General features: G+C 39.2%; 6 protein-coding genes, 1 long non-coding RNA gene and 1 pseudogene across 21 annotated transcripts; 6 read left to right on the top strand and 2 right to left on the bottom strand.

The window, feature by feature from the left end:
- Positions 1-285: 285 nt before the first annotated feature.
- Positions 286-3,711, top strand: LOC103862733 (peptidyl-prolyl cis-trans isomerase CYP63). Of its 2 annotated transcripts, XM_009140416.3 has the most exons (14): positions 286-413; positions 669-754; positions 819-873; positions 944-1,032; positions 1,124-1,148; positions 1,400-1,438; positions 1,520-1,637; positions 1,741-1,901; positions 1,963-2,233; positions 2,321-2,412; positions 2,516-2,669; positions 2,786-3,064; positions 3,152-3,232; positions 3,317-3,711. In XM_009140416.3, exons 2-14 carry the CDS (start codon positions 671-673, stop codon positions 3,537-3,539), a joined length of 1,671 nt encoding a protein of 556 aa, XP_009138664.1. In that variant the 5' UTR covers positions 286-413; positions 669-670; the 3' UTR covers positions 3,540-3,711. The 2 variants fall into 2 exon arrangements, with proteins under 2 accessions (XP_009138664.1, XP_033146704.1); XM_033290813.1 differs by lacking the exon at positions 286-413 and having other exon boundaries at positions 650-754.
- Positions 3,712-3,879: 168 nt separating this feature from the next.
- Positions 3,880-5,123, top strand: LOC103862734 (guanine nucleotide-binding protein subunit gamma 1). Of its 6 annotated transcripts, none has more exons than XM_033290854.1 (5): positions 3,880-4,222; positions 4,293-4,323; positions 4,408-4,560; positions 4,659-4,703; positions 4,773-5,103. In XM_033290854.1, coding segments are annotated over exons 1-5 (330 nt in total). In that variant the 5' UTR covers positions 3,880-4,123; the 3' UTR covers positions 4,775-5,103. The 6 variants fall into 6 exon arrangements, with proteins under 6 accessions (XP_033146745.1, XP_033146744.1, XP_033146743.1 ...); XM_033290852.1 differs by having other exon boundaries at positions 3,892-4,222; positions 4,408-4,564; positions 4,773-5,123; XM_033290853.1 differs by having other exon boundaries at positions 4,293-4,560; positions 4,773-5,123.
- LOC108871587 lies at positions 4,850-7,272 on the bottom strand. 4 transcript variants are annotated; one of them, XR_004457798.1, is made up of 4 exons: positions 6,187-7,272; positions 5,650-5,781; positions 5,294-5,582; positions 4,850-5,207 (listed from the first exon to the last, which is right to left on the bottom strand). It is a non-coding gene; the product is annotated as an uncharacterized LOC108871587 (long non-coding RNA). The 4 variants fall into 4 exon arrangements; XR_004457796.1 differs by having other exon boundaries at positions 5,294-5,570; XR_004457797.1 differs by having other exon boundaries at positions 5,650-6,802.
- A 239-nt stretch (positions 7,273-7,511) lies between these two features.
- Positions 7,512-9,482, top strand: LOC103862735 (50S ribosomal protein L1, chloroplastic). Its single transcript, XM_009140420.3, has 7 exons — positions 7,512-7,899; positions 8,019-8,198; positions 8,284-8,338; positions 8,563-8,690; positions 8,831-8,914; positions 9,001-9,126; positions 9,205-9,482. Exons 1-7 carry the CDS (start codon positions 7,579-7,581, stop codon positions 9,328-9,330), a joined length of 1,020 nt encoding a protein of 339 aa, XP_009138668.1. The 5' UTR covers positions 7,512-7,578; the 3' UTR covers positions 9,331-9,482.
- Positions 9,483-9,630: 148 nt separating this feature from the next.
- Positions 9,631-12,758, top strand: LOC103862738 (carotenoid 9,10(9',10')-cleavage dioxygenase 1). Its single transcript, XM_009140428.2, has 13 exons — positions 9,631-9,901; positions 9,980-10,050; positions 10,146-10,160; positions 10,280-10,491; positions 10,577-10,639; positions 10,834-10,944; positions 11,020-11,204; positions 11,383-11,521; positions 11,631-11,748; positions 11,817-11,918; positions 12,016-12,258; positions 12,349-12,460; positions 12,544-12,758. The coding sequence occupies exons 1-13, from the start codon at positions 9,698-9,700 to the stop codon at positions 12,571-12,573; spliced, it is 1,605 nt and encodes a 534-aa protein (XP_009138676.1). The 5' UTR covers positions 9,631-9,697; the 3' UTR covers positions 12,574-12,758.
- Positions 12,759-12,956: 198 nt separating this feature from the next.
- Positions 12,957-15,499, bottom strand: LOC103862737 (E3 ubiquitin-protein ligase BIG BROTHER). Of its 5 annotated transcripts, XM_033290839.1 has the most exons (10): positions 15,046-15,491; positions 14,889-14,956; positions 14,636-14,703; positions 14,314-14,513; positions 14,000-14,219; positions 13,875-13,909; positions 13,737-13,781; positions 13,518-13,645; positions 13,335-13,443; positions 12,957-13,261 (listed from the first exon to the last, which is right to left on the bottom strand). In XM_033290839.1, exons 4-10 carry the CDS (start codon positions 14,452-14,454, stop codon positions 13,211-13,213), a joined length of 729 nt encoding a protein of 242 aa, XP_033146730.1. In that variant the 5' UTR covers positions 14,455-14,513; positions 14,636-14,703; positions 14,889-14,956; positions 15,046-15,491; the 3' UTR covers positions 12,957-13,210. The 5 variants fall into 5 exon arrangements, with proteins under 5 accessions (XP_033146730.1, XP_033146731.1, XP_009138674.1 ...); XM_033290840.1 differs by lacking the exon at positions 14,636-14,703 and having other exon boundaries at positions 14,000-14,214; positions 14,314-14,465; positions 15,046-15,499; XM_009140426.3 differs by lacking the exon at positions 14,636-14,703 and having other exon boundaries at positions 14,314-14,465; positions 15,046-15,482.
- A 2,880-nt stretch (positions 15,500-18,379) lies between these two features.
- On the top strand, positions 18,380-20,782 carry LOC103862740 (OVARIAN TUMOR DOMAIN-containing deubiquitinating enzyme 12). Of its 2 annotated transcripts, none has more exons than XR_004457792.1 (6): positions 18,380-18,685; positions 18,791-19,388; positions 19,480-19,554; positions 19,741-19,814; positions 19,902-20,464; positions 20,548-20,782. XR_004457792.1 is itself a non-coding variant. In XM_033290794.1 (6 exons), exons 2-6 carry the CDS (start codon positions 19,263-19,265, stop codon positions 20,262-20,264), a joined length of 348 nt encoding a protein of 115 aa, XP_033146685.1. In that variant the 5' UTR covers positions 18,380-18,685; positions 18,791-19,262; the 3' UTR covers positions 20,265-20,327. The 2 variants fall into 2 exon arrangements, 1 of the variants encoding a protein (XP_033146685.1); XM_033290794.1 differs by lacking the exon at positions 20,548-20,782 and having other exon boundaries at positions 19,902-19,949; positions 20,240-20,327.
- Positions 20,783-21,107: 325 nt separating this feature from the next.
- LOC117133630 lies at positions 21,108-24,385 on the top strand (annotated as a pseudogene).
- Positions 24,386-25,308: the final 923 nt, after the last annotated feature.

Here is a 25,308-nt window from a genome sequence, read left to right as displayed (position 1 = left end):
AGAAGATCCTTGGCTCTGTGGTTGCTATTACGTTTGGCCGGAATCAGTGAAACCAGCCACCTGCTGTCCTCCGGGATTGAGCTATCCAGACCAATCCCTCAATCAGAGAGCACTTGGCCTTGAACATTCATTCCTTGAATTCACGCTCTTCTGTACTTGTATCGCGTTCTAGCGAGGCCCATCGGACCTGAGACCGAAGCGGGTCGCTAATAATAACAGGCCCAGTTATGTGTTCGTCACGTGGCAAACAGACAACCGTAGATTATATATCATTAATTAATTAATTACTGGGATAAAATTTATTTTTCTTTCATAGCCCCCGAGCGGATCGGAGCAACCTTACTTGCTTGCTAGCTTAATCGCAAAACGGCGAAGCGAGCAAGAATCATTGTCTCATACTCACATCCCTTTAGGTATCTGTCTTCACTCTTGTATTTCTCTTTTTATGCTTATTTTGGGGGTTTAGGGTTTTTCTGATGACAGATCTGATTATTTGAACTTTTATTTTATTTATGGTTTCGATAGAGCCTTTGCGGTTATCTTCAGGGTCGCTTTTGTATTGTCGGACTGCTTCAAATCTCATGTTAACTTGATAGTGTTCTTGATGCCCCCACCTCCCTAAATCATGATAGCATATCTTTAACTTCTTGCTTTGCTTGTGGTACTAGCAATGAGTAGTAGTAAGAAGAAGAATCCAACTGTATTCCTGGATGTCTCCATTGGCGGGGATCCCCTTGAACGTATCGTGATTGAGGTATTACATCCACACTCTCTGTGCCTTTCTTTTCCTTGTCTTAAAGTTTCTCTCTCAATTGCAGCTTTTTGCTCATCTTGTCCCCAAGACTGCCGAGAACTTTCGTGCCCTCTGCACAGGTACCCTTTTAACTTTCTTTGTGTGGTATTCATGTCAACTTGACAAGATAATAATGGGCTTCTCTCTCAGGTGAGGCAGGCCTTGGCAAGACCACTAGCAAGCCTCTACATTTCAAAGGATCATCTTTCCATCGAGTCATCAAAGGATTCATGGCCCAAGTATCTATCCCTTCTACTTATTCATTTTCTTCTATGCTTCTCATGGACAAACCAATTCATTACCGCTTCTCTTTCCTTCCTCTTTTTGCAGGGTGGTGATTTTTCTAATGGAAATGGTATTCTTCTAACCTCTTATCCTCTAATCATATTATATATAAGATCCTATGTATATTTTTATGTTGTCTGTACCTCACGGCCGTAGAGGCAGTCTAGTTACTAGTTAGCCACAACACACGTTTAAGGAACTGACACAAAGGAGCTAATTTTACATATGATGAAAATGGCACTTTAGAAGGGTGTATGGGTTTTTTTTTTGATTCATTACACTTAGAATAAATGATTTTGAAGGACTTTGGTTGGTTTTCAGGCACCGGCGGTGAGAGCATCTATGGTGGGAAGTTTCCAGGTACTACTTTTTTTTATAACCTCTATATTCACCTTTCTTGAGTTGGTAAAAAATCCTCAATATATTCTGTTACCTCTACAGATGAGAACTTTGAACTGGACCATGAAGAAGGTGGAGTCCTTTCGATGGCAAATTGTGGCCCAAACACCAACGGGTCACAGTTTTTTATCCTTTTCAAACGCCAGCCTCATCTCGATGGGTAATGCATGTTCCATAGATATGGTTATTTCTTAGAAATTAAACTCATTGTAAAAAACAGTTTGAAATGTTCTGTTTTTTTTCCCCCTGGAATCATATTGTAGGAAGCATGTTGTATTTGGGAAAGTCGTTAAGGGAATGGAAGTTGTCAAGAAAATGGAGCTCGTAGGGACGAGTGATGGTAAACCAACCAGCAATGTCAAAATAATTGACTGTGGCGAAGTGTCTCAGTTAAAAGGCGAGGATGCTGCTGAGAAAGATAAAGGTAGTGAAGTTAATTTTTGATTGTGGAATGGCTATGTTTATGATTCTTCGGTGATTTCCAGGGAAATTGAAAAAATCTAGCAAAGACTCACGGGAGAAGAGGACTAAGCGAAAAAGAAGATACTCGTCTTCGTCAGATTCATACAGCTCAAGTTCTGAATCAGATTCTGAATCAGAAACAGATTCATCCTCGTATGAGTCTAGTTCTTCCAGTGATGGGAAGCGTAGGAAGAGGAGGTCAACAAAGAGACACAAAGGCCGACGCGGGGAAAGAAAGATCAAAGGACGAAAGGGGAAAAAGAATGCTCGAGGAGATAGACCACCTCAACGCAGGTCTGGCTATTAGCTCAGTTAATGGTATTTAGTTTAGTCTTTGCCAGTTCTTCTGCGTGATTCTTTAGTGTGTTTTTTTTTTTACAGAAACAAGGATAGTTCAAGTGACACCGAGAGTAGCAATTCTGATGATGAGAGAATGGGCCACGAAAAGGCCAAAAAGTCAAAGAAAGCTAAAGGTAAGTGTAACTCTGTTAAGAATCTTGGGTCTTTCAGCCTGTATTTGGCAACTAGTTATCGTATGTGGAAGTGACATTGAATCTTGCTTTCTTCTTGGAACAGATGGTGTGCCTGTAAGGAATGCTGCTGATTCTAGTCCTGCGGAGAAGAAATTTTCGGGGGACAAACCAGATTCTCTTCTGAATGAAAATGAACTTGTAGGAAATGGAAAAGCCACCAAAGTTGATAATCAACGTGCGGACTCGGTGAAATCAAGGTTAATCCCCCTTACTTTACTTTACTTTGTGTTCTTCAGCTCTGCTTTTGCATTTATTTCCGTGTTCTGATTTGTGGTCCCTGGCAAACTTTTTACCATGTTCTATTGCTATATAGGAGTATGAGCCCAGTTTCTAGAAGAGGTCAAAACAGTAGGAGCAAAAGTCCTGCTAGTAGGAGCCCTGTGAGAGATGTTGGAAATAGGAGCACAAGTCCTCTCGAGAGGAAATCTTCAAAAAGCCCATCTCCAAATGGTGAGCCCAAGCGCATCCGAAAGGGGCGTGGGTTCACAGAACGTTATTCATTTGCTCGGAAGTACCGTACACCATCTCCTGAGCGTTCCCCTCCTCGGCGCTGGCCTGAGAGAAGAAGCTTTCAGGACAGGAACACGGACAGGTAACTTAAATACATACTCGCAACAATGAAAGTTGAGACTGTAAGTAAATAAATACTAAAGCCTTGTTTTTGTTTAAATTTGTGGAGGTATCCAAGCAACAGGAGTTACTCTGAACGCTCGCCTAGACGACGCTTTAGGAGCCCACCCAGGAGAAGGAGCCCTCCAAGGTTGGCTTTCTTTTATCTCTTTATGAAGAAGATTAAACTCCTAAGACAGTCGCTTTACATAAACTTGTCTGTCGTGCTGCATAGGTACAACCGGAGGAGAAGAAGCATTTCACGGAGTCCAGATGGGCAGCGCAGAGGTTTGAGAGAGAGCCAAAGTCCAAGTCATCGTAGCCCCAGAAAGAGGCAGCCAATTAGCCAAGACCTTAAATCCCGTCTGGGGCCACAAAGGTCTCCTGCAGAATCGCTCAGCGCTTCGCCCTCAACCTCCCCATCGGGACAGAGAGGTTTGGTTAGCTATGCAGATTGATCACTCATCCCTCCATTTGCATGCTGCCTGCCTGCTCTGATGACTTGCGAGTTTTGTTGTTGTTGTCATATGATACTCGTCACATTTGGCTGTTGTTGCTTTTCAGATTTTGTTGAATATTAATCAAATTTAAAGACTAGTTTTATTTCAGAATTAGATTTTGGGGATTTAATAATGTGCGATAACACAATTCTTTTGTTGTGGCTCATCGACCTATTGAGTAATTTAAATCTATAATAGATTTGAGCTTTTATTGGGCTCTCACACTAATAATCCTTATGGACCATTCGCCTATTAATCACATATTATTTTGAGCTTAAATTGGGCTTTATTTATAAGTGAAAACAATTCTTTAGTTATGGCCCATGGTCCTATTGTAAAGCTTATATTGGTCTTAAGAATGTGTGAGTTATAAAAAAGGCCTCCTTGACTTTTGGAGAAAATAAAATAAAAAGTGTACGGAAGAGGGGGTGAGAGTTTCTTTTCTGAGAGTGTCAGATCTGAGAGCGAAGGAAGGATGCGAGTGGGTGACAATCGGTAATAGAGAGCATCATAGAAGCCGCGTGACCTCATATCGAATTGAGATGGAGGAAGCTGCTTCTGTGGGCGATGCACATGCACGGGGGAAGCACATGATCCTTGCGGAGCTTGGTCGTGTGGAACAGGAAGTCAGATTCTTGGAGGTGAGAGATTCTTCTTCTTCTTTCTATTCTATTTTTAGCTGCCTAATTCACACTTGCTCGATGTTATTAGGTTGTAGACTGTTTTCTAAGAACTGGCTCATGTGTTCGAAATCTATTCTCCGTTGATTTTTGCTTACCTCATTCCTTCTTATATACTTGTGATCATAGTCCAGCTCCCCCTTTTCTCATTCATATGATGTGCTTTTCAATCTTGGATTGTATGTGTGCACTCTTTTGTGTCTTCATCTTTGAATTTCCCCAGAATTCGTTGCTATTACTCTCCAGAAAAAGTTGGAAGAGCTCGGCCAGACAGATAGTGTATCAACCCAGTGTGAGGAGTAAGTGAGGGAATCTCACCCTATCTTTTCTTTAGTTAGTTTCCTGAAACTTGCGTGTCTACTGGTGTGATCAACTTGTGTATTGTCATGACTCACAGGCTGCTTTGTGTCATCGAGAAATCACCTGACCCTCTCTTGCCACTGTGAGTTGCTTCCAACTCTTTTTGGTGTTTACATTTTGGTTGCTGTCTGATGCTGTGTGGTTTTGGCAGGACCAAGGGACCTTTGAACTTAGGATGGGACCGGTGGTTTGAAGCACCAAATGGGGGAGAACGCTGCAGATGCTTTATACTTTGATTCATGATAGTAAAATGTAGTAGTTACTATATAGGCTTGGCATTTTTGGTGGTAAAATATCTTTAACATGGGACCAAACTATTATCAAAATGTGTGTGTTTCAACATTGTGTGCATCTTCCCTTACTAGTAAAATCGTACAGGTTACGATGAGCATTGGATTGTATATAATGGTTTAGTTGCACGTATGTAAACAGTATATGTTTAATTTTGTCTGTATGAGATCCGAGCAATGGTGTATTAGCTTCTCAGGAGCATTTTCTTTCTCTAACTGTAATGTTTCATGCATAAAATATATCTTCTCTCTTGTCATTAGCCTTGTCAATGTTGCTATCACAGGTTTCTGGTGCGCTGGATCACGTTCACAATATATGACTTTTTTTTTTATGTCAAAGAACATAACACACAAATGGTGCTAATGTCTCGTTGTACAATACCTGGGACGTTGGAAGTATCTACAGTCTGAACAGTTGGTGGCGGAGCTGCAGGGGCATGGGCTGCCTGCTGTGTTTGAGGACTTGCTGGTTGCACAGAACCTATAACAGATCTTGGAGCAACTCCTGGAGTTGACATAGGTGTAAATCCTATGGGTCCAGCTCCTGGACCAACTACTTGGGGCATCTTGGGGTTAGAATATTTCCTAATTTGTGAAGGGACAGAGGATGCATATGAACCAGGACCAGGAGGAACGGGGTATGCATTGTTAGATTGTCCCTGATCACATAGCTGCTAGCTTAATCAAACTAAAAAGTGCCAGAAAATTCAAACACAGTTGAGTTGATGAATAACACACGGTGAATGAATGAGAAGCAATGGTTGGCTGCTAATATTGGTATGCGTTCTTCAGTGCAGGGGGAGTTGATGGAACAAAAGTAGTTCTCATGGATGGCTGAGCATTGCTTGCAGGTGCCGAAGGATATGATGGCTGCATATACACATGTTTGTCAAGAAATTTTGGCCCAAAAAACCTATACATAACAAACAAAACAGTTCCCCACCACAAACTTTTCCTCGCGACCTCTAAGATATAGATTTTACAGAACCAAACTGAAGCAAAGGTCTAACTTATCCCATTTTCCGGACATGTCATTAGAGGCTGAAATTCGGTTGAGGAGTATATTTTTCGGGGTTTTTGGCATTTGGCCACCACATACATAATCCAGATGATGTCTTCCTATCTCAAAAAATTGACCAATACCCTATAAAATAAACGGAAAATCTTCTGATCTAGACATCTGAAAACTGCCTGATAATGATGACCATTTATGCATATGATGTTGTAACGAAGAATGTGTAAAAGGAAATGCAACAAAGCCAAAACTTCAGGAACCTGTGGTGCTGGCTGAGCTTGGTGAGGCATAAACATGGTTGCTTGTTGCATTGGTGGATGTGAAGCTGGGGGCACATATCCTCCAACATAAGAATCGGTGTATGGTTGTTGATAGTGATTATCATATGGGTTACTGTCTTACTGATAATGTTTGGTTGCGCATGTGTTGGCTCATAAGCCACAGAAGAATACATGCTAAGTATGTTGTCCGTACAAGCTATATCCAGACTCTAGTTTAAAGACAGTTGCAGAGAAAAAAAGAATGAGACCTGATTATATGGTATGGTGCTTTGAAGCTGAATCTTGATTGGCTATTGAAAAAGTTTTTGTTTCCCTTTTAAGAAATCAAGTTTTTATGAATCTTGATTGGCTAATAAAATGCCTTTTTTTTAAACACTTGCGGGATTTTATTATGACATAGAAATTGTAAAGTCGTAGTGTAATACATAATTAAGAAAGCAAGGAACATAGTTATAATATAAATAGGACACATCTCCATGAATCTCCCGCTTCGCTAATTTATCTGCCACCTGATTTGAGTTTCTGTTTGTCCATATAAATTGCATTATTCCAGTTTTCTACTCTACTATATAATTTCTCGTGTCCAATTATATCCATCAAAATGAAGAACTTGACGATTGAGGATGTCAATTGCTTTTCTACAGTCACTTTCATGTAACTTCTACTCCAAGCATGTTGAAGAGCCATAAGAATTGCTTGTAACTCACTTTCAAGGACATTCTGAACTTTTTTTCCTACTGCCTGCACTGTTCCTTGATAGCTTCCAAAAGAGTCCCTGATAATAAAACCCACTTTACTTGCTTGATCCACATTAATAAAAAATCTATCAACATTATACTTTATCCATTCATCTGGTGGTCTTCTCCATTTGTTAAGGCGACTGTCATTTTGAGTGCTAGGAATCCTTCTTTGTTCTGCTTCAAGAGTTTGATTACTATTCCATCATTCTCTAACATCCGTATAATCAAAGCTGATAAAATGCTTTATGAAAAACAAAATCTTTGTTAAGAAAAAAGAAAAAAAATGAAAATCATTCGAAAAAGTAAAAAAAAACCAGTACCTAAATTTGGAGGAAGAAAATGAATATAGTTGCGGATTTATATTTAAATGTGTTTAAAATGTCTTTTGAAAATAAAGAAAGAAGAAATTGCTAGTTTAAAAAAAGAGAAGAAAAAAAGAAATTGCAATCTGCATCGATGGTCAAGAATATGACAGGTGTCGAGTACTAAGTAAGCTGTATTGTAACAGTGGTGCACTAGCATGCAGAATATAATAGCTTAGATTGCTATCATTATCCCCTTTGTGGATTAGGTAGTGCTCTCACTTCGCCTTCTCTACACAAACAAAACTGGTTCGCTAAGAGCTCCGACAATGGCTGTCTGCGCAACTCACTCCTCTCTCATGATAGCATACGCCGCATCCAAGGACCTTACAATTCCGTCTCTTTTCTCATCTGCCAACCCAAGACCCAACAAGTTGAGCGTCGCACTCTATCCCCCTCTTGTTCTCCTTGCGGGGAGAAGAGCTTCGAACCCATCCTTCCCGGTGGTTGTCTCAGCCGTAGCCGCAGAGGCTGATGTCGACACGGAGGACGCGGAGCAGAACGAAGCCACCTCCACCACCGCCACAGCCGTCCTCGATCCGCCAAAGCCTAAGAAAGGAAAAGCAGCTTTGCTTCTCAAGAGAGATAGAGTATGCTTTGCTTATCCATCCTTTCCTTTACAATCCCAAGCTCTAAACATGATTTTTTTTTCTTTCTATGACGATGATGATTCTTTTATGTTTGTTTGTTTGTTACTCTCATTTGGCAGACAAGGTCTAAGAGGTTTCTGGAAATCCAAAAGCTAAGGGAAACCAAAAAGGAGTACGACGTCAAGACTGCTATATCTTTGCTTAAGCAAACCGCTAACACAAGGTTTGTGGAGTCGGTCGAAGCCCATTTCCGTCTCAACATCGATCCTAAGTACAATGATCAGCAGCTGCGAGCAACCGTATGGTTTTTTTTATTTTGCTTTACATATATGTATAGCTTTGTGTTTCGTTGAAATTTAAATCTGAACGCATTGTCTTTGGTAGGTGAGCCTTCCTAAAGGAACAGGGCAAACTGTTAAAGTGGCTGTTCTTGCACAAGGTAACTAATTGCCCCCCCCTCCCCTCCCCTCCCCTCCCCTCCCAAATGCTAAGTTAGTCGGACAGTTCATTCCAAGGGACTCTGTAGAAAATACTTTGTGTGGTTGACCTTCTATTATTTTGTTTGGATGGATTGGTGTATTTCTATAGAGAAAAATGTGCTGGGATCATTCTTTTCCTTTCTTTCTGTTTCTCTAAGTTATTTCCATGATGAATAATATCCAGGTGAGAAGGTCGATGAAGCAAAAAATGCAGGGGCAGATATTGTGGGCAGTGATGATTTGATCGAACAGATAAAAGGAGGGTTCATGGAGTTCGATAAGTTAATTGCATCCCCGGATATGATGGTCAAGGTGTGTTTTTACTCATTTGTTAATAACAAAAATAAACTTGAATAGCTGTTACGACATTCATTCTTGGCAAAGAATGTGACATGAGACAAATGTTGCTCGTCATCTCTTATTACTAAACCTTCTTTAACTTGGGCGGTTAGGTTGCTGGCCTGGGAAAGATTCTTGGTCCACGAGGACTCATGCCAAATCCCAAGGCTGGTACCGTCACAGCTAACATTCCACAGGTTAGCCTACTACTTACTCAGGCAGGCAAAATCATCTTCGGGTAATCAATCATAGTATAATGATGATATGCATAAATCTATCTCAGGCTATAGAAGAGTTCAAGAAGGGAAAAGTAGAATTCAGAGCAGACAAAACTGGGATTGTTCACATTCCGTTTGGGAAAGTGAATTTCACAGAGGAAGACCTGCTCGTAAACTTCCTTGCAGCAGTGGTAGGCTGATTCTCCCCCATTTAATAACGTTGTTTATCTCTTGTGCTGCTGAATAAAAAGAGTGGAACGTAAATGCAGAAATCGGTGGAGACAAACAAGCCAAAGGGAGCAAAAGGAGTGTACTGGAAAAGCGCACACATATGTTCGTCAATGGGGCCATCCATCAAGTTGAACATAAGGGAGATGATAGACTTCAAGCCATAAATAACCACATTTGTGTTTTTTTTTTTGTGAGTGTAGGCGAACACCATTAGTTATCTCTTGTATACCTCACCGGTTGTATCACCTTAACTCTGATAAGACCATTTGCTTTATTGATTATTACTGTTAAAATTGCGAGGCCTCTATTGCCTTAATGCCTGCCTTCACCACTGGAGATGAGAGAACACACGAGTCTTTTTTTTTTTAAATAAAAAAAAAAACAAATATCCTTGAAATTGGAAGATAAAATGAGATAATTTCATGAGGCCGTTACGTTGCGACGTGGCAGCGTTTTCTGCCAAGGATACAAAGCTCGTGAGTGAGTGAAAAGGAAGGTTCGTAATCCTTCCTTGCAATCAATCGATCATTCATGGCGGAGAACTGCATAGTTTCGGTCAACCCTAAACCCTCAAAGGGATTATCCTCTAAGCTTCTCGATCTTGTGGAGAGAGTTGTTGTGAAGCTCATGCACGATGCTTCTCTGCCTCTCCACTACCTCTCCGGCAACTTCGCTCCCGTGCGGGATGAAACTCCTCCGGTGAAGGATCTCCCCGTCGTCCATGGATTTCTTCCAGTAAGTGAGCTCTTTAATTTACACACTCCATATCCTTTTCCGAGGAAGGTTCTAATTCGTCTTTTTTATATTTCCCAGGAGTGCTTGAATGGTGAATTTGTGAGGGTTGGTCCAAATCCCAAGTTTGATCCCGTCGCTGGATATCACTGGCATGTCTATCTTCTTCCATTTGTATTTTTTATTTCTGCACTCTCCTCTTCTTCTTCTTCTTCTTCTTATTATTATTGCTTCCCTTTCTTTTCAGGTTTGATGGAGATGGGTACGCCAACTAACTGTTTCTATCGTCTCATCAAACCCTATGACCTGCTTAATTCCTTTCTCTTTCATTATCTCTCACCCGAGAATCTTCCTCTCACACACCTTCATTAATTACTTCAGGATGATACATGCTGTACGCATCAAAGATGGGAAAGCAACTTATGTTTCTCGTTATGTTAAGACATCACGCCTCAAGCAGGAAGAGTTTTTCGGAGCTCCCAAATTCATGAAGATTGGGGACCTTAAGGGTCTTTTGGGATTGCTTATGGTCTATCTCCAACAGCTCAGAACCAAACTGAAAGTTTTGGACGTCTCTTATGGACATGGAACTGGTTGGTTTGGTTGCTTCTTCCCTTTTACTTTCTCTCGTAGCTAAAAAATAAAAATAAAATCTCGCTCTCTTTCTCCATGTACCAGCTAATACAGCCCTCGTCTATCACCATGGAAAACTTCTAGCTCTCTCGGAGGCAGATAAGCCATGTTATTCTCTACTACCTTTTCGTTTTTCTTTTTTTTTAATACAAAGTTAGCTCAGATTTTTGAACTTAATCTATTTAGAGACCAAATCTTCTGGTATCTTGGCAGTGTTTTGCGTCAATTTTTAACATAAAAGAAAAGCTAGATTGGAAGGTTTATGTTTGCTATCTTATAACTTCAAAGCTTTTCGTTTGTAGATGTCGTCAAAGTCTTGGAAGATGGAGACCTTCAAACTCTTGGCATGATGGATTATGACAAGAGATTGACCCACTCCTTCACTGCACACCCTAAAGTTGACCCAACTACCGGTAAGTCTTCCCTTATCTCCTGACCCGCAAGCTACTTATTCTGTTGACTCATCATGGTCGGACCCTCTCTTACAGGTGAAATGTTTACATTTGGCTATTCGCAAACGCCACCTTATCTCACCTACAGAGTGATCTCGGAAGACGGCTTTATGCATGACCCTGTCCCAATTACTATATCTGAGCCAATCATGATGCACGATTTTGCTATTACTGAGACTTACGCAATCTTCATGGATCTTCCTATGCACTTCAGGCCAAAGGTACGTTGTTCATCAAGTTTATATATATATATAGGTCACACAAGAGATTTTTGCTTCCTATATACTTTTGTTGAAATGCCACAAGAGAAGATGATTATATAGCAAATATGGAAACTCTTTTTTTTTTATATATATTTCCTTGTGAGAATCCTAGATTCATGTGTAACTGATTCTCTAGGAAATGGTGAAAGAGAAGAAAATGGTATACTCATTTGATCCAACAAAAAAGGCTCGTTTTGGTGTTCTTCCACGCTATGCCAAGGATGAACTCATGATTAGATGGTTTGAGCTTCCCAACTGCTTTATATTCCATAACGGTGTGTGCTTTGCTATGCTATGTCTGTTCAAGGGATCATGTTGTCAAAATTTCATATTCGATATATACCAATCAAACCTCTGTAAATGGCTCCTTTTAATTTTATCCAGCCAATGCTTGGGAAGAAGAGGATGAAGTCGTCCTCATCACTTGTCGCCTTGAGAATCCAGATCTTGACATGGTCGGCGGGGATGCGAAAGAAAAACTTGAGAACTTTAGCAACGAACTGTAAGAATCACTGACCTGTTTTACTCTCTCGTAAACCATATGCTCTGTCTCAACTATTTCTTTTGCAGGTACGAAATGAGATTTAACATGAAAACGGGCTCAGCTTCTCAGAAAAAACTATCGCCATCTGCAGTTGATTTCCCCAGAATCAACGAGTGCTACACTGGAAAGTATGAGTTCACCCTTGTCCTTGTGTGTTTGATATTTTATGCATTGTGTCCCTAGCAAGGAAATGCAATGTTTTCTTGTTTCTGTGGTGCGTTTTAGGAAACAGCGATATGTATATGGAACAATCCTGGACAGTATCGCCAAGGTTACAGGAATTATCAAGTTTGATCTGCATGCGGAAGCTGAGACAGGGAAAGAAATACTGGAAGTAGGAGGCAATATCAAAGGAATCTATGAGCTGGGTCAAGGCAGATACGGTTCAGAGGCTATATATGTCCCTCGTGAGGCAGGGGAAGAAGATGATGGTTACTTGATATTCTTTGTTCATGATGAAAACACAGGGTAGTTATTGCTCTCCTGCTATAGTTTCGTATTTCTCAATTGTTCATTTTGTCTTTCTGGTACAATAATATGTTGATTGAACATTGGTAGGAAATCATGTGTGAATGTGATTGACGCAAAAACAATGTCTGCTGAGCCAGTGGCAGTGGTGGAGCTGCCGCATAGGGTTCCATATGGCTTCCATGCCTTCTTTGTTACAGAGGTACTAAAACCAAAACCCATAATTATATATATCTTCTTTACAAGGGATGCAACTCTAACCACCAGGGGGTCTTGTCTTGGCAGGAACAACTCCAGGAACAAACTCTTACATAAGACAAGTTGTGTGCATAATTATATTATATGTTATATGCTACTATGAAGACGTTGGAGAACCGAGAAATTGGATGATTCAGACATTCGTATTACATATACTACATGTATATTCATTTGAATGCCTCGTTTCTGTTTACATAAGAATTTACATTTTCATTTCAATAGTAAACTAGGGTTCTTCTATCTTCCTTGGCCTTTTGAATTGAGGGAGATTGGTGGCTTTCTCCTTTGTTCTTTACGTGCTCTAGGTTCAAGCAGCTTCAGTAGTACCCCCACCTCAAATCTTGTAGTAAGCCTGTTTTCTTACTACCAGAAGAATCGAACGAAGAGGGAAAATAACATTTGAAGGCTTGATAGTAGAGTAGAGGGTGGGAGAACTGAACTAGAACCTTAAGGATAGGGACCATCCCCGTATATGGATTTAGCTTATATGGTTGTAGCTAGCATTTAGTATAACAATACGAGTGTTACAATACACACATAAACGAAAATGTAAGTAGAATGGAAAATTACATGTACAGAGAGGACTGAACATGAGAGAGTAGTATAGTGTGGACATCATCTTCTATTAGACTAATTTTTCTTCTTCTTCTTCTGAGTTTTCACTACACTAAAACAATTAACTTAATGGAGACAATCAATGGATGCTGGGCTCCCCAAAGACCTCGCTGTTACAGACCGGGCAAATCTGCATTCCATAGGCATAGAGACGTTTCAGTTGAACTGAGGATGTGAAACGAAGAACATATAATGAATAATACCTTGTTGATGCTTAGCCACTTAGATATGCATTCGGAATGATACACGTGCTTGCACGGAAGATTCATCTGCTTCTCCCCAATCTTGTACTTGAGCTGGCATATCACACACCTGATCATCATCACACAATGTTGAGTATAAACCCTGTGATGAACATTTGTTATAAGGTAGCTAGCTCTCTTTACCTATCCCCTGCTCTTTTCCTGGAGAAGAAGCTCCCGAACTTATATTTTCTAGTGGGAAGCGTTTCTATGAGTTCCTGAGATAGCCCTCGGCTTTCTGATCCTACCGCTTCCCCGAGCTCTATTAATTCCTGATCCACAAAACCATTTAGATGCAAGTCAAGTGCCTCTCTTGACAATCAAGTAAAAAGAAAAGAAAAGCTCACAAGGACTGGAACAAACCTCATAGGTCATTGTATCCGGATCAATGTCGTCTTGCCAGGATACCTGTGGCATTAACGAGCATATAGAATTCATATCAGTGTTTTAAATCGCAAAGATTGACACAGATTCAAAAACCTTTCGATCAGGTGCACATACCTGAGGACTCTCGGGATCATGTTCAATTGCAATGCCTGTAAAAATAGACATATTCTTAGCTTAGAAAAATCCAACAAGGGATAAAAAAAAAAAAAAGAAGAAGATAATCAGCAGAAATAACTAACATTCTTCAGCGTCAGAGTGATCATCCGTGTCCCCGACTTGGACAGAGCGTGGAACTGACTCATCAACGTTTACCATGGGAAGGTACTCCCAATTGGTTCTCCCAATTGACATCCTGGATAGATGATCGTTCAGGTCATAAGAACCATAGAAAGAAGCATTATCTGATCCTGAGAATCCAAACTTGTATGCATTTGTGTTCATGGTCCAGTACAGGCTGTCCTGAGAATAGGCAAAGTAAGGAAACTTATGTAGGCAGACATTGTAAGATACAAAAACAATATTGAAGGCACAGGAAAGAAAGGGTGGAAAGTACCTGATGAGGATGCATTGTTCCGGCATGAGCATAGTTTAGGGGATCCTGAGCCGCACCACCATAAAAGTCCATGTAACTAGCAGAAGCCGCATACGGGAAACCCGTCTCAGGGTAATGAGAATCTGGTCTATCTCCATTCATTTCAGCTATTGCTATTGGAAGGAGAGAGTGAGATGCGTTTAGAAGAAGCGGGAGGAGCGCTAATGTTAAAATAAAACAGACAAGAAAAAAGGTAAAAGCATGGGAGGGGAAAGTGTTGAGCAATGTCAGACTTAAGTGTCCTTGAGGTAAGTGAGTAGATTTGAAATCCAGCTTGAAATACCTTACAAGATACGAATGAACGAACCCCTATCACACAACTCCAGGGGGGAAAATAAACAAAACTTTTGCCTATTCATGTTAAAAGGGTTGAAACAGAACAAGTCCAGGAAGCAGTAGAAGCCGAGGAGTAGTGACAGATGTGTCAAGAAAGAGAGTAAATAAAGCCTACAACAACAACAACAAAAAAAAAAAAAAAAAAAAAAAAGAGGCAAGGGTACACAGAACACGAGGAGAGGGTAATGGGATGTGCATACATTCGACGAGGGTTGGAGCAGCAAGTGGCGATTGAAGACGACGGCAAAGGAGAATTTCAGACCAATATCTGCAACAGAATAACAAATTACAACCAGTATAAGAGAGAGAGAGATAGATTTAGGCGAAAAATAAGAAGAAGGAGAAGTGATTTTCGACCAAATTCTTAGGACAGCGAAAAAGCAGGTGGAAGCGGAGGGCACTGTAGACGAGAGAGGAAAAAGAGGGTGGGGACAAAAACGACGTCGAAGGACGGGTGAGTTGAAGCGAAAAAGCCGTTGAAGAAGCCGGCAAAAAGATATGTGGGGAGACGCACCCCTCCACAGATTTCATCTCAACCCTACACCTGTCTCCTCACACCCAGAGACAAAGATTTGCTTTTTTTTCCTCTTTGTCTTTAATAACTGAACCAAAATAAAAAATAAAGGAATATTATTAGGATTTGTTCTTTGCTGATGGATTTACTATTTAATATTTATCTTCATTATTTAAAACAAAAGTACAGCTTTCGACCTTGAGATTATCAAAACCACAACTTGCTTGTCTGTTTTCCCACAAAAGGAAACCTCCCAATTCTTTTCTCCTTTTTCTTTTTTCTTTCTCTTCTATGCAACAACTGTATGTTTGTCTCTCATGTATAACCACAGAGACATAGCTGTTAACATTTATTAGGGCGTAGGCCTGTTTTTAAACAGAGCGAGTGTGTAAGACTTAAAAACAAAAAGGTGACATTAAAAGAAGACAAAGGATGGATGGAGAAACTCTTAGGCGTGGGAATAGTAGCAATGTCCTTGCTTGCTTTGTAGACTCGGTCTTGTCTAGTCTCTTGTTTTATGTAGTCCAATTGAAACTCTAATGAGAATAGTATGCAATAACGTGAAGAATACCCAACTCTAACGTGTGGCTGCCGGCAAAGTTGCAGACACACACACACATATATATATATATATATATATATATATTTTTGTGCAAACTCTAGTTTTTCATTCATAACAAATCATTCATATATAAAATAATATACCACATTTTTGTTTCTCTATGTTCAAGGCATTTGCTTGGTTGCTGCTTTAGAGTTAAAGAACATTACCAAAGAAAAATACATTTATCTATCTGTCTATCTTCTTGTAAAACTGCATTAATTTTGATCGCAAACATAGTCTTCATATTCACCAAAAAAAAAAACAATCCAGCAAGTATAGTGGGTATACATACAAATTAAAGACAATGTCCTCCCGAAGGTGGGCTAGTGTGTCATGATCGCGGTTCCAGTCGGCGTTGACGAAATGGGCGTAGAGCTTGTTCTTAGCTCAAGTGACTGTGATCAGACTGTGCTTCCCTACTCCATCGACCTCATGCATTTTGTCCTTGTTCTCTCGACCACTTTCTCAGCCCCTGCTATCAGATCTTGAAGCTCCACATCCGGCAGTGACATGTTGTTGATGATCACATCCCTTGGCGCCAGCTGTTTGCACCCCGAAAGGAATGTAACGTACTCCTGCTCTATCCACTTCTTCGGAATGAAGAATTCGCGTCTTTCAGTTAAGACTTGACGGCACAAGAAAGAATATGCCAAAACAAAACAGAAGCAGCTTGAAGCATCGAAACTTAGCCAGAAGATCGAGTGCCGTGTCTGTTCGGGACGTGTATTGTCTAAGCAAACTCCAGCTGAACGGAAGTTCGGGTTACTCGGTTCCAGAGCTTAGGAGTATATATCATTGCTGTTTTAGATTTCTTTGTGTTGTTTATAGCTTTATTTGTCTATACTACTAATTGGCAGATGTTCCAAATCTTTGAACATTTAATACCTTTGCTGACAACCCTAGCGTAGAATCTTTATCACAATTTAAAAGTCCACAACTAGTATACATAGAGATTTTAGCTATACATGTCTCAATGGAAGGAAGAGTAGGAAATTCACCAATGTTTTTAAACCCGACCCGGACACTGAACCGGACAACTTACCGGGTCGCTGGATCGACCGCGGATGAACTGCGGGTTAATAAGTGAATTAATTTTATCATAAAATAATATATTAGCTATGAAAATAAATACATAAAAACTAAATTAGTGAGTGTATATCACATTGTTTCACTATGAAAATTTTATTTCATCGCGCACCACCGCTAAAATAATATATTTTCACAAAACTCAAACCGGATTTTCATAGTGAATTAATTTTATCATAAAATAATATATTAGCTATGAAAATAAATACATAGAAAATAAATAAATACATGAAAATAAATATATTAGCGGTGGTGCGCGATGACGATGAGAAGATCGAAGGGAGTTTCGTCGCGTTAGAAAAGGTGATTGCGATTCAAAATGAGAAGACGGATCGGAGTATTCAGAAAATGGTCGAAGCTTTCAAGCTAATGACGCGGTTTCCGAATCAGATTGGTGCGTCGACTAGCGACGATCAGATGCATCGGGAAATTTTTTCGAGAATATCGACAACACAAGATACACAACGGGATCATCAACAACATAATATGGCGAGAGGTGACAATGCGTACATGAGTATGACTCGTCTTGCTAAGATCAATTTTTCTCGATTCTCTAGAGAAAATATTTAGGAATGGTTGTGTATGGTGGAACAATTTTCGCAATTGATAATACGCCTGAAGACTTGAAGGTGGAAATTACTTCGATTCATTTCAACGGCTTAGCTAGAACTTGGCATCAAGCTCTCGTACAAGAAGATACTGATACGGTGATATTGCATGATTGGGGAACTTATCACTCACTACTCAAAGAACGATTTGAGGAAGTGTTGGATAATCTAATTACAGAGCTCAAGGAGTTGAGGGAAACAGAACGAATTGGAGAGTACCATGCGAAGTTTGAGGTAATAAGATCGAGATTGCGAATGTCTAAGGAGTACTTGGTTAGAGCATACTTGGCAGGATTGAGAATGGACACTCAAATGCATATACGAATGTTCAATCCTCAATCTAGGAGGCAATGCTTGGTTCTTGGTAGATTGTATGAGAGAGCTCACCCAAGGAAGCAAGGTACTACCAGTTGGAACGCAGCTTAAGGAGGAGGCACAAGTAATAATAACAGAGGATTGTTACCTATACCAAGAGTGAATGAGAAGCTACATACTAAACCAAAAGAGTCTACGCAACAGTTGAGGAAGTTCTTGACTAATGAAGAGATGAGTGAACGAAGATCTAAAGGTCTTTGTTATTACTGCGATGATAAATTTTCTCCAGAGCATTACACATATTTTGAGAAAAATTCAAAAATATGACAATAATGTTTTAATGCATAGTTTTATCCTGCACTAACATATGATGAAGGTCAAAGAGGTTTGAAACCTTTGTCGTCTCTTTTTCTCTTGAGAATAGCGATTTTATAGTGGTTAGTCCACCAATTTCGGGAGCATTATGAAGTTTTACTAAATTAATTGATAAAAAAGTTTTAAAAAATGCCCATGTACAATGAAAGATAGTTTTATATATATTAATACAAATGTATAATGTCTTTAAAAATTTTAAAACATTAATAAATATCATAGGCTTTCAGTATAGAGAGTATTTACCGAAAAACATTAACACATAGATTTTGAGAAAAATTCAAAATTATGACAATACTATTTTAATGCATAATTGCATCATGCACTAACATATGATATGATGAAGGTCAAAGAGGTTTATAACCTTTGTTGTCTCTCTTTTTCTAGAGAATGACGATTTTATGTCGATGAATGTCAATGAAGCTTTTCACCACCACTTTCTTTAATCCCGCGACCATTCCCACCACCAGTCCTCTATCGTCACTGAGCCCATCACTTGTAACTCTTATTTCTTATCTTTTATATTTTTTATCCAACATACGTAAAGTGCATTTTTTCACGTCTAATCTAATTAGTAATATATATTTTAATCATTATATGCAGCAGTGATACATCCATTTGCGGAGCATATAGCATACTTCATTCTTTTCGCCATACCGTTGTTGACAACGTTGTTAACGAGAACGGCATCCATAGCGTCGTTCGCCGGATATGTAATGTACATAGACTTCATGAACAGCAAGCGACTTTTCCACCTCTTTCCTCCCCTCAAGTTCCTCTACTACCCTCCCTCGTATGTCCTTACACTTCCTTCTTTCTATACTGTCCCGAAGATTAAACTCTTCCTGTGGAAGATAATGAATCAAGCTCTTCCTGTTGGTTCTCAATTGGCGCTGAGAAACATTGGAGCCGCGCTAAATTGTAAGAGATGCGACAACCCTGAATCTATCAATCATCTTCTCTTCCACTGTGAGTTTTCCCAAAAGGTTTGGTCTCTAGCCCCCTATACTCACAGCTTGGACTCTAGAGGACTGGTAGATTTTGCATCTTGTTGGGTTACATTGTGCAAATTGACATGTCTCCCACCTGCGGGCATTACCTTGGGACCGTTAGCTCCATGGATCTTATGGGCCATCTTCCTCGCAGGCTAAATGTTTATGGTTTGTGTGAGTTGAAGGTCTCTAGTGATGGAAACTGCCAGGTGAATAGAGGCTAAATTTCAAACAAATCTTCTTTATCTCTTGCTTTTCTCTTTCTAGTCGTATACTCATATCTTTTTGAGTGTCTTTCAGTTCCGAGCTCTTTCTGACCAGTTGTACCGATCTTCAGAGTACCACAAGCAAGTTAGGGGAGAAGTTGTTAAACAGGTTAGATGTCTTATGAGTTATGACGATGATCAAAGAGAGAGAGTGATGACTGTGTTTTATGATTTTCATTAAACCATTGTTGCAATTGAACAAATGGATTTAGTACCTGTTTCAGTATTAGGTGCACACATTCCTTTTCGTACGTCATTTCCTAGTTATTCTGTTGTTTTTGTCTTGTTGCTACAGCTCAAGGACAATCGCACTATATACGAAAGTTATGTTCTGATGAAATACAAACGGTATTACAAGAGGATGGCAAAGTAAGTTATTTTAATTTCTCCTCTAAGCCATAATTGGTTTGATCTTTAAATTTTTCTGTTTCAAGTTCAAAATTACATGAATGACAGACTTGGAGAATGGGAGACCATATTACCCTACAAGCTGCGGCAGATAGGGTAATTTTCCTTTTTGTCTCAGTTTTCACAGCACTTGTATTAATAGTTAAAATGTACCTAAATGATCTTTCCTTTGTTCTCGTATCATCTGCTCTAGTTCTGTTGATGTTTTTTTCCCCTATCTAGTCTTCTTCATGTCCTTTGTTTCATATGCATGTTACATGAAATAGGTAACACTTTAGCACATCCTCGAGAAGGCATGTAAAGTAATCGCTGACTTTTGTGGCATTAGGCACTGTTTTCTTTACCTTTTTCTTAACAATTTTTTCCATTGCATCTCCCTTGAATAGTTTGCAGCAAAGATATGCCTGCTGACATCCTTCAGAGACACTTGCTTCATTGAAATTTTGCCTCAAGACCAAGCACCTAAGCGTGGTGAGACTCCATAATATATTTCTTTTCACCTTCACTCACCGCTACTTGATCTTAAGTAGCATATGGAAAATGCACTCTTACAAAGTTGTGGCTTTATATGTTTGGAATTGTGCATTATAACTCTTTATACGATAATCAAGGTTTGTCTTTCTGCTTACAAAGTGTAACAAAATGGTGGCTTTGTGCTTGAGGACACTGATTATGATCTTCTTTCTGAGTGCAGCGGTTCCAGTTCAGCAGAAGCCAAAGAGAAAACATTGGTTGTTCTAGAAAGCAAGCCTCTCACATTGATAACATCTTCGAATTTTATTCTTTCAGTATTGTGCATAAGTCAACAGTTTCAGACGCCGTAACTCTTCCTTCATACTTGTATACACACGAACTTGCTTGAGCTATAACATTTTTAAGCCAAACAAAATATTACCCAACGAATATATATACACTTTTTAGTCTTGGTACAAATTTGTATTCCTAAAGCATAAACAAATACTTATAAGCCACAACAGTGGACGCTTAAACGAATTATCTCAGGGATTTGCTGGCTCATTTTGAATGCGCGTCAGAATCCATAGTGCACATTTGAAAAATGACACGATTACTTCCACTTGATCAAGTGGTTTAAGTGCAAATAATTTGTCCTATATGTAAACCATCCATTCTCTGGTGCTTTCTATGTAGTTACAATTCTAAGCTGTTGTTTATGTGCTTTCCTATTTGATGTAGGTTCCACCCATTCTCTTATATCATCATCTATGCCTTTTAGTTGTGTTGGGGTTTTCAGTCCGATAGTGATGTTATGTTTATGTGAATCATAACGAAAAAACCTCATTTCTTAGAAAGCATGCTCATTTGATATGGTAGCTAACTGTGCTGTGGATTTTAACTTTGCACTGTGGTTGATGGGAAGATGATAAACTGTTCTTTCTTTCTCTTGTATCCAAGAAAGTTTAGTTACTTTGACGAGGTCTTCTTGTTTGCATTTACTTCAGTGTTTATTTGTTGTTATATTTGGAGTCAGGACAATCAATTGAAGCTGAAGTGGAGATGCTTAGAAGATAGAAGTCAGCAGCTCATGACGGAGAAGATAGGACCTCGCAGAGGTTGGACTGCAAGGTAGATCCCAGAAATAGTGTGGAGTATAAGTTGTCTCTTTATCTTATCTATTACAGAGATTCAAAATCAAGTTGTTCTTGTTTGTTATGAAGGCTTTTTCTTTCCCCTTTATTTGATTGAAGAATTTTCATTTTGCAAATAACACCTCTCTTACTTTCTTAGGTACTTGGTTCAGTTTCTTTTAAGGGCACAGTTAAGTCCTTGAGTGTTGTATTTTTCGTTTGAAAAATAAATAAAAGGTCAGTTAAAAGAAAAAAGAATTTTCATTTTGCTGATAATATCATTTCATTTCGAAACCAATGTAAGTGATTAACTATCAAAGAGCAAGGATCAAATACTTAACGTCATAAAAAAAGATGATAGGTTGTTATAAGCTCAAGCTAGAAGTTGTATAGACAATTCAAACGACACAAAAGCCTTGTAAGAAAAATAAAATATTGGACAGCAAAGATTATTGCCCTTTTATAACTTTGTGAGAGAGAGATAGCAAATTAACGATAATAACTACTTTGTGAGAGAGAGATAGCGAATAAACTTTCCACCTTTTTTAACCGGAGTAATACATTTTCTAGCAAGTAATCTCCTACACTTTCTATATCCACCGTTGGATTCAAAGTTCATGATACAAGGGTAATGGTGTAGTATTTCATACAACTCTAAAAAAGAAAAATGGTATAAATCTTAACATTTAAACCTATTTTTCTTATTACTCTTTAGATTATCAGAGTTTATATCCACAATATTATCAGAACATAGACAACTTTGTCTGAACCTATCTTTGGTGCACATATTTCCATCGCAAACCCAACCATCTATAGACTCGCCACCACCTTCGTTCGCATGTCTTTTGTCTTCTTTTTTCAGTTAACCAAATTTACCCTTCTTTCTCACCCTTATCAAGAATCAGCTCTTGTTTTTCACCTTCTTATGCCTATCCTATCGTACTTAGCTCCAATATATTTGAAACATTCCTCACTGAGACTGTAAGCATCAGCTCCATAAGGGAGTACTTTAGCTAGCTAGGGTTGTAAAGTAATATAAAAGAATTAGAGGAGAATTTTTTAAGTAGTTTCAAAATGTGGGGCGCTATTTTTCCAACAACTCCTTACACGTGTACGGTCAAGATAGTATTGTAAAAGAAATTGGACGCTTGGAATTGTTTCTTCTGCCAAAGCAAAAACTTCAACTTTCATCAACACGGACATAATTTAATTGGGATTGTTTCTGTCATATGTTTTTTTTTTTTGAATTTTCAAGACAGGTAGACAAACGGCTATATATTTCCATAATTTCCAGAAAAGTAAACGGTTATGCTTGTGTCTAAGATACGGTGATCTCACGGAGACGTGATCAAATTTCTCTCTAAGCCGTTCTTTTGGTGGAAAGAAGACGACCAACAGAGAGAATCTTCCGTCACTTCCAAGAAGACCAAGAAGATTATCGTTACAGAAACCTCTTCAAAACCTTAATGGTGCTTCTAATTCTTCTTCTCATCTCGTCAAATTCAACATGGTTTCGTCAGAGAAGACAAAAGACTACAAACCCACGAAACCCTAGTTTCCAATCATCTTCGTCTTCGTGCCTAATAGAGAAGAGCAACACAAGCCGCAAGTGACGCGCCGTGCCGTGTCGTGCAAGAAGGAAAGCGTAGTTTCAAGAAAGCAAAGGCGTCACCTTTATTCATATGGGAGTGGAAAAATACGCCGGATTGAAGAGTTCAGTTGATGAGAAACATAAAAGAAGCGCAAGCCCCAAAGCTAATCTTCGAGACAGATTTCAAACCAAGCCAGAGCCCTCTCTCAATCCCTTTCCACAAACTGATCTGAAACGACTTCTTCACACCCGTTGAGTCTTGAGTCGAGAATCACATCAACAGCAAAGAAAAGATGGGGTTTGGGAGTGCTTCTTGTTGATCAAGGCACTAAGAAGCGGGGTGTGTTACTCAAGAGATGGGGGATGAACGGTTCTTGGAACTACGCTTTGGTTTGTGGGTAACGATGTCGTGAAGGCTAATGGATTGAAAGATGGAGACAACATTACTCTTTGGTCTTTCAGGTGCCGAGGAGTCCTCTGTTTTGCCCTTGTTCCCCTCTCTTATCCTTTTTTACGGGAAGGGAATGAGGATGGTTCCCTACTTGAAGCAATCTACGAGCACTTGATGAGGTAAGTTTACTTTGCTTATACAAGACTTGCATTATTGCTTTACATACGCAAGTAAGCTTTTTCTTTTGCCTATAGTCTAGTTTTGCTTGGTGTGTGTTTCTTTCTTCATAAAATTTTAACTTTTCAGGCATGGAGGGGAGATGGAGGTGCTGCAGAGAAGCGGCACATGAGACGCGGCAGAGGCAGAGAAGCGACAGAGGCGAAGATGTGACAGGGCGGAAATGCGGAGGCACGCCGAGCTTTGCTTTCTCAGGTATCTTAATGCTAATCTATTATTTATATAAAAATCTAAATTTTAACTTTCTCAATGCTTTAGTTATTATCGGGTCTATTTAATATATTGGGCTTTAAATTTTTAATAGATAAAATCCATTTGGTTAATATATGGGCTTATCAAACATTTAGAATCCTACACACTCTTTTTAATTATAAGCTCAGTTTGACCCAAATTTTCACAATTTTAATTCATTTAGATCCTCCATTTATCAAATTTAAAGTTGATTAATAGATTTTTTTTGGTCATAAAGTTAATTAATAGATCAAAACTAGGTTTTTCGACTTGGACTAAGATGTTAAAAAGCCCGAAAAGTATAATAAACCTATAATTAAAGGTATAGCCGTATGAAGGATTAGAAGGTATATGAGATTAGCCGTATAAAACTAAGGGTATTTGGCATTTAAATGTATAAAGGATTAGGGGTAATGAGATTAGGTGTATATGGAAATAGGGTACTTGGGACTAGGGGATATATGGAAATAAGGGTTTAGGGATTAGAAGTATTTGGGATTAGGGGTAAGAGGATTAAGAAATATTTGAGATTAATGTATATTTTGGATAAAGGGCATATGAGAATAAGGGGTATATGAGAATATGGGTATTTGGGATAAAGGGTATTAGGGATTAAAGGGTATATGAGAATAGAGAGTATATGTGATTAAGGGGTATATGAGAATAAGGGAGTATTTAGATTAAGAGGGTATTTGAGATTAAGGGGGCATTTTAGATTAAGAGGGTATTTGACATTAGGGGCATTTTAGATTAAGGGAGCATTTTAGATAAGGGTATTTGAGATTAAGGGGTATTTTAGATTATGGGTACTTGAGAATAAGGGTATTTTAGATTAAGGGGGTATTTAGATTAAGGGGGCATTTTAGATTAAGAGGGTATTTAAGATTAAGGGGTACTTGAGATTAAAGGGTATTTGAGATTAAGGGGTATTTTAGATTAGGGGTACTTGAGAATAGGGGTATTTTAGATGAAAGGGCATTTTAGATTAAGAGGGTATTTGAGATTAAGGGTATTTGAGAATAAAGGGTATTTTAGAATAGGGGTATTTGAGATTTTTAGGGTTTAGGGATTAGGGTTTAGGGTTGAGGGTTTAGGGTTGAGGGTTTAGGGTTGAGGGTTTAGGGTTGAGGGTTTAGGGTTTAGGGTTGAGGGTTTAGGGTTGAGGGTTGAGGGTTTAGGGTTGAGGGTTTAGGGTTGAGGGTTTAGGGTTGAGGGTTTAGGGTTGAGGGTTTAGGGTTGAGGGTTGAGGGTTTGAGGTTGAGGGTTGAGGGTTTAGGGTTGAGGGTTTAGGGTTTAGGGTTAGGGTTGAGGGTTTAGGGTTGAGGGTTGAGGGTTTAGGGTTGAGGGTTGAGGGTTGAGGGTTTAGGGTTGAGGGTTTAGGGTTGAGGGTTTAGGGTTGAGGGTTTAGGGTTGAGGGTT

This window comes from Brassica rapa, chromosome A04 (assembly GCF_000309985.2).
Source record: "Brassica rapa cultivar Chiifu-401-42 chromosome A04, CAAS_Brap_v3.01, whole genome shotgun sequence".
Classification (NCBI taxonomy): Eukaryota; Viridiplantae; Streptophyta; class Magnoliopsida; order Brassicales; family Brassicaceae; genus Brassica; species Brassica rapa.
This window is presented reverse-complemented; position numbering and strand designations above follow the sequence as displayed.

Excerpts from the sequence above, each read along its gene's own strand:
- LOC103862738 (XM_009140428.2), top strand. The coding sequence starts at position 9,698 with ATGGCGGAGAACTGCATAGTTTCGGTCAACCCTAAACCCTCAAAGGGA. Across the intron at positions 11,749-11,816 it reads GAGAACTTTAGCAACGAACT|GTACGAAATGAGATTTAACA; the intron begins GTAAGAATCACT and ends TTTCTTTTGCAG. Across the intron at positions 12,461-12,543 it reads ATGCCTTCTTTGTTACAGAG|GAACAACTCCAGGAACAAAC; the intron begins GTACTAAAACCA and ends TTGTCTTGGCAG.
- LOC103862734 (XM_033290851.1), top strand. The coding sequence starts at position 4,124 with ATGGAGGAAGCTGCTTCTGTGGGCGATGCACATGCACGGGGGAAGCAC. Across the intron at positions 4,223-4,292 it reads AGGAAGTCAGATTCTTGGAG|GTTGTAGACTGTTTTCTAAG; the intron begins GTGAGAGATTCT and ends CGATGTTATTAG. Across the intron at positions 4,704-4,772 it reads CCTGACCCTCTCTTGCCACT|GACCAAGGGACCTTTGAACT; the intron begins GTGAGTTGCTTC and ends TGGTTTTGGCAG.
- LOC103862740 (XM_033290794.1), top strand. The coding sequence starts at position 19,263 with ATGTCTCCCACCTGCGGGCATTACCTTGGGACCGTTAGCTCCATGGAT. Across the intron at positions 19,389-19,479 it reads CTAGTGATGGAAACTGCCAG|TTCCGAGCTCTTTCTGACCA; the intron begins GTGAATAGAGGC and ends AGTGTCTTTCAG. Across the intron at positions 19,815-19,901 it reads TATTACAAGAGGATGGCAAA|ACTTGGAGAATGGGAGACCA; the intron begins GTAAGTTATTTT and ends CATGAATGACAG.
- LOC103862735 (XM_009140420.3), top strand. The coding sequence starts at position 7,579 with ATGGCTGTCTGCGCAACTCACTCCTCTCTCATGATAGCATACGCCGCA. Across the intron at positions 8,339-8,562 it reads AGTGGCTGTTCTTGCACAAG|GTGAGAAGGTCGATGAAGCA; the intron begins GTAACTAATTGC and ends AATAATATCCAG. Across the intron at positions 9,127-9,204 it reads TAAACTTCCTTGCAGCAGTG|AAATCGGTGGAGACAAACAA; the intron begins GTAGGCTGATTC and ends ACGTAAATGCAG.
- LOC103862737 (XM_033290838.1), bottom strand. The coding sequence starts at position 14,454 with ATGAATGGAGATAGACCAGATTCTCATTACCCTGAGACGGGTTTCCCG. Across the intron at positions 13,910-13,999 it reads TCACTCTGACGCTGAAGAAT|GCATTGCAATTGAACATGAT; the intron begins GTTAGTTATTTC and ends CTATTTTTACAG. Across the intron at positions 13,262-13,334 it reads AGTGGCTAAGCATCAACAAG|ATTTGCCCGGTCTGTAACAG; the intron begins GTATTATTCATT and ends TATGGAATGCAG.
- LOC103862733 (XM_009140416.3), top strand. The coding sequence starts at position 671 with ATGAGTAGTAGTAAGAAGAAGAATCCAACTGTATTCCTGGATGTCTCC. Across the intron at positions 1,033-1,123 it reads TCAAAGGATTCATGGCCCAA|GGTGGTGATTTTTCTAATGG; the intron begins GTATCTATCCCT and ends CTCTTTTTGCAG. Across the intron at positions 1,902-1,962 it reads TGCTGCTGAGAAAGATAAAG|GGAAATTGAAAAAATCTAGC; the intron begins GTAGTGAAGTTA and ends GGTGATTTCCAG.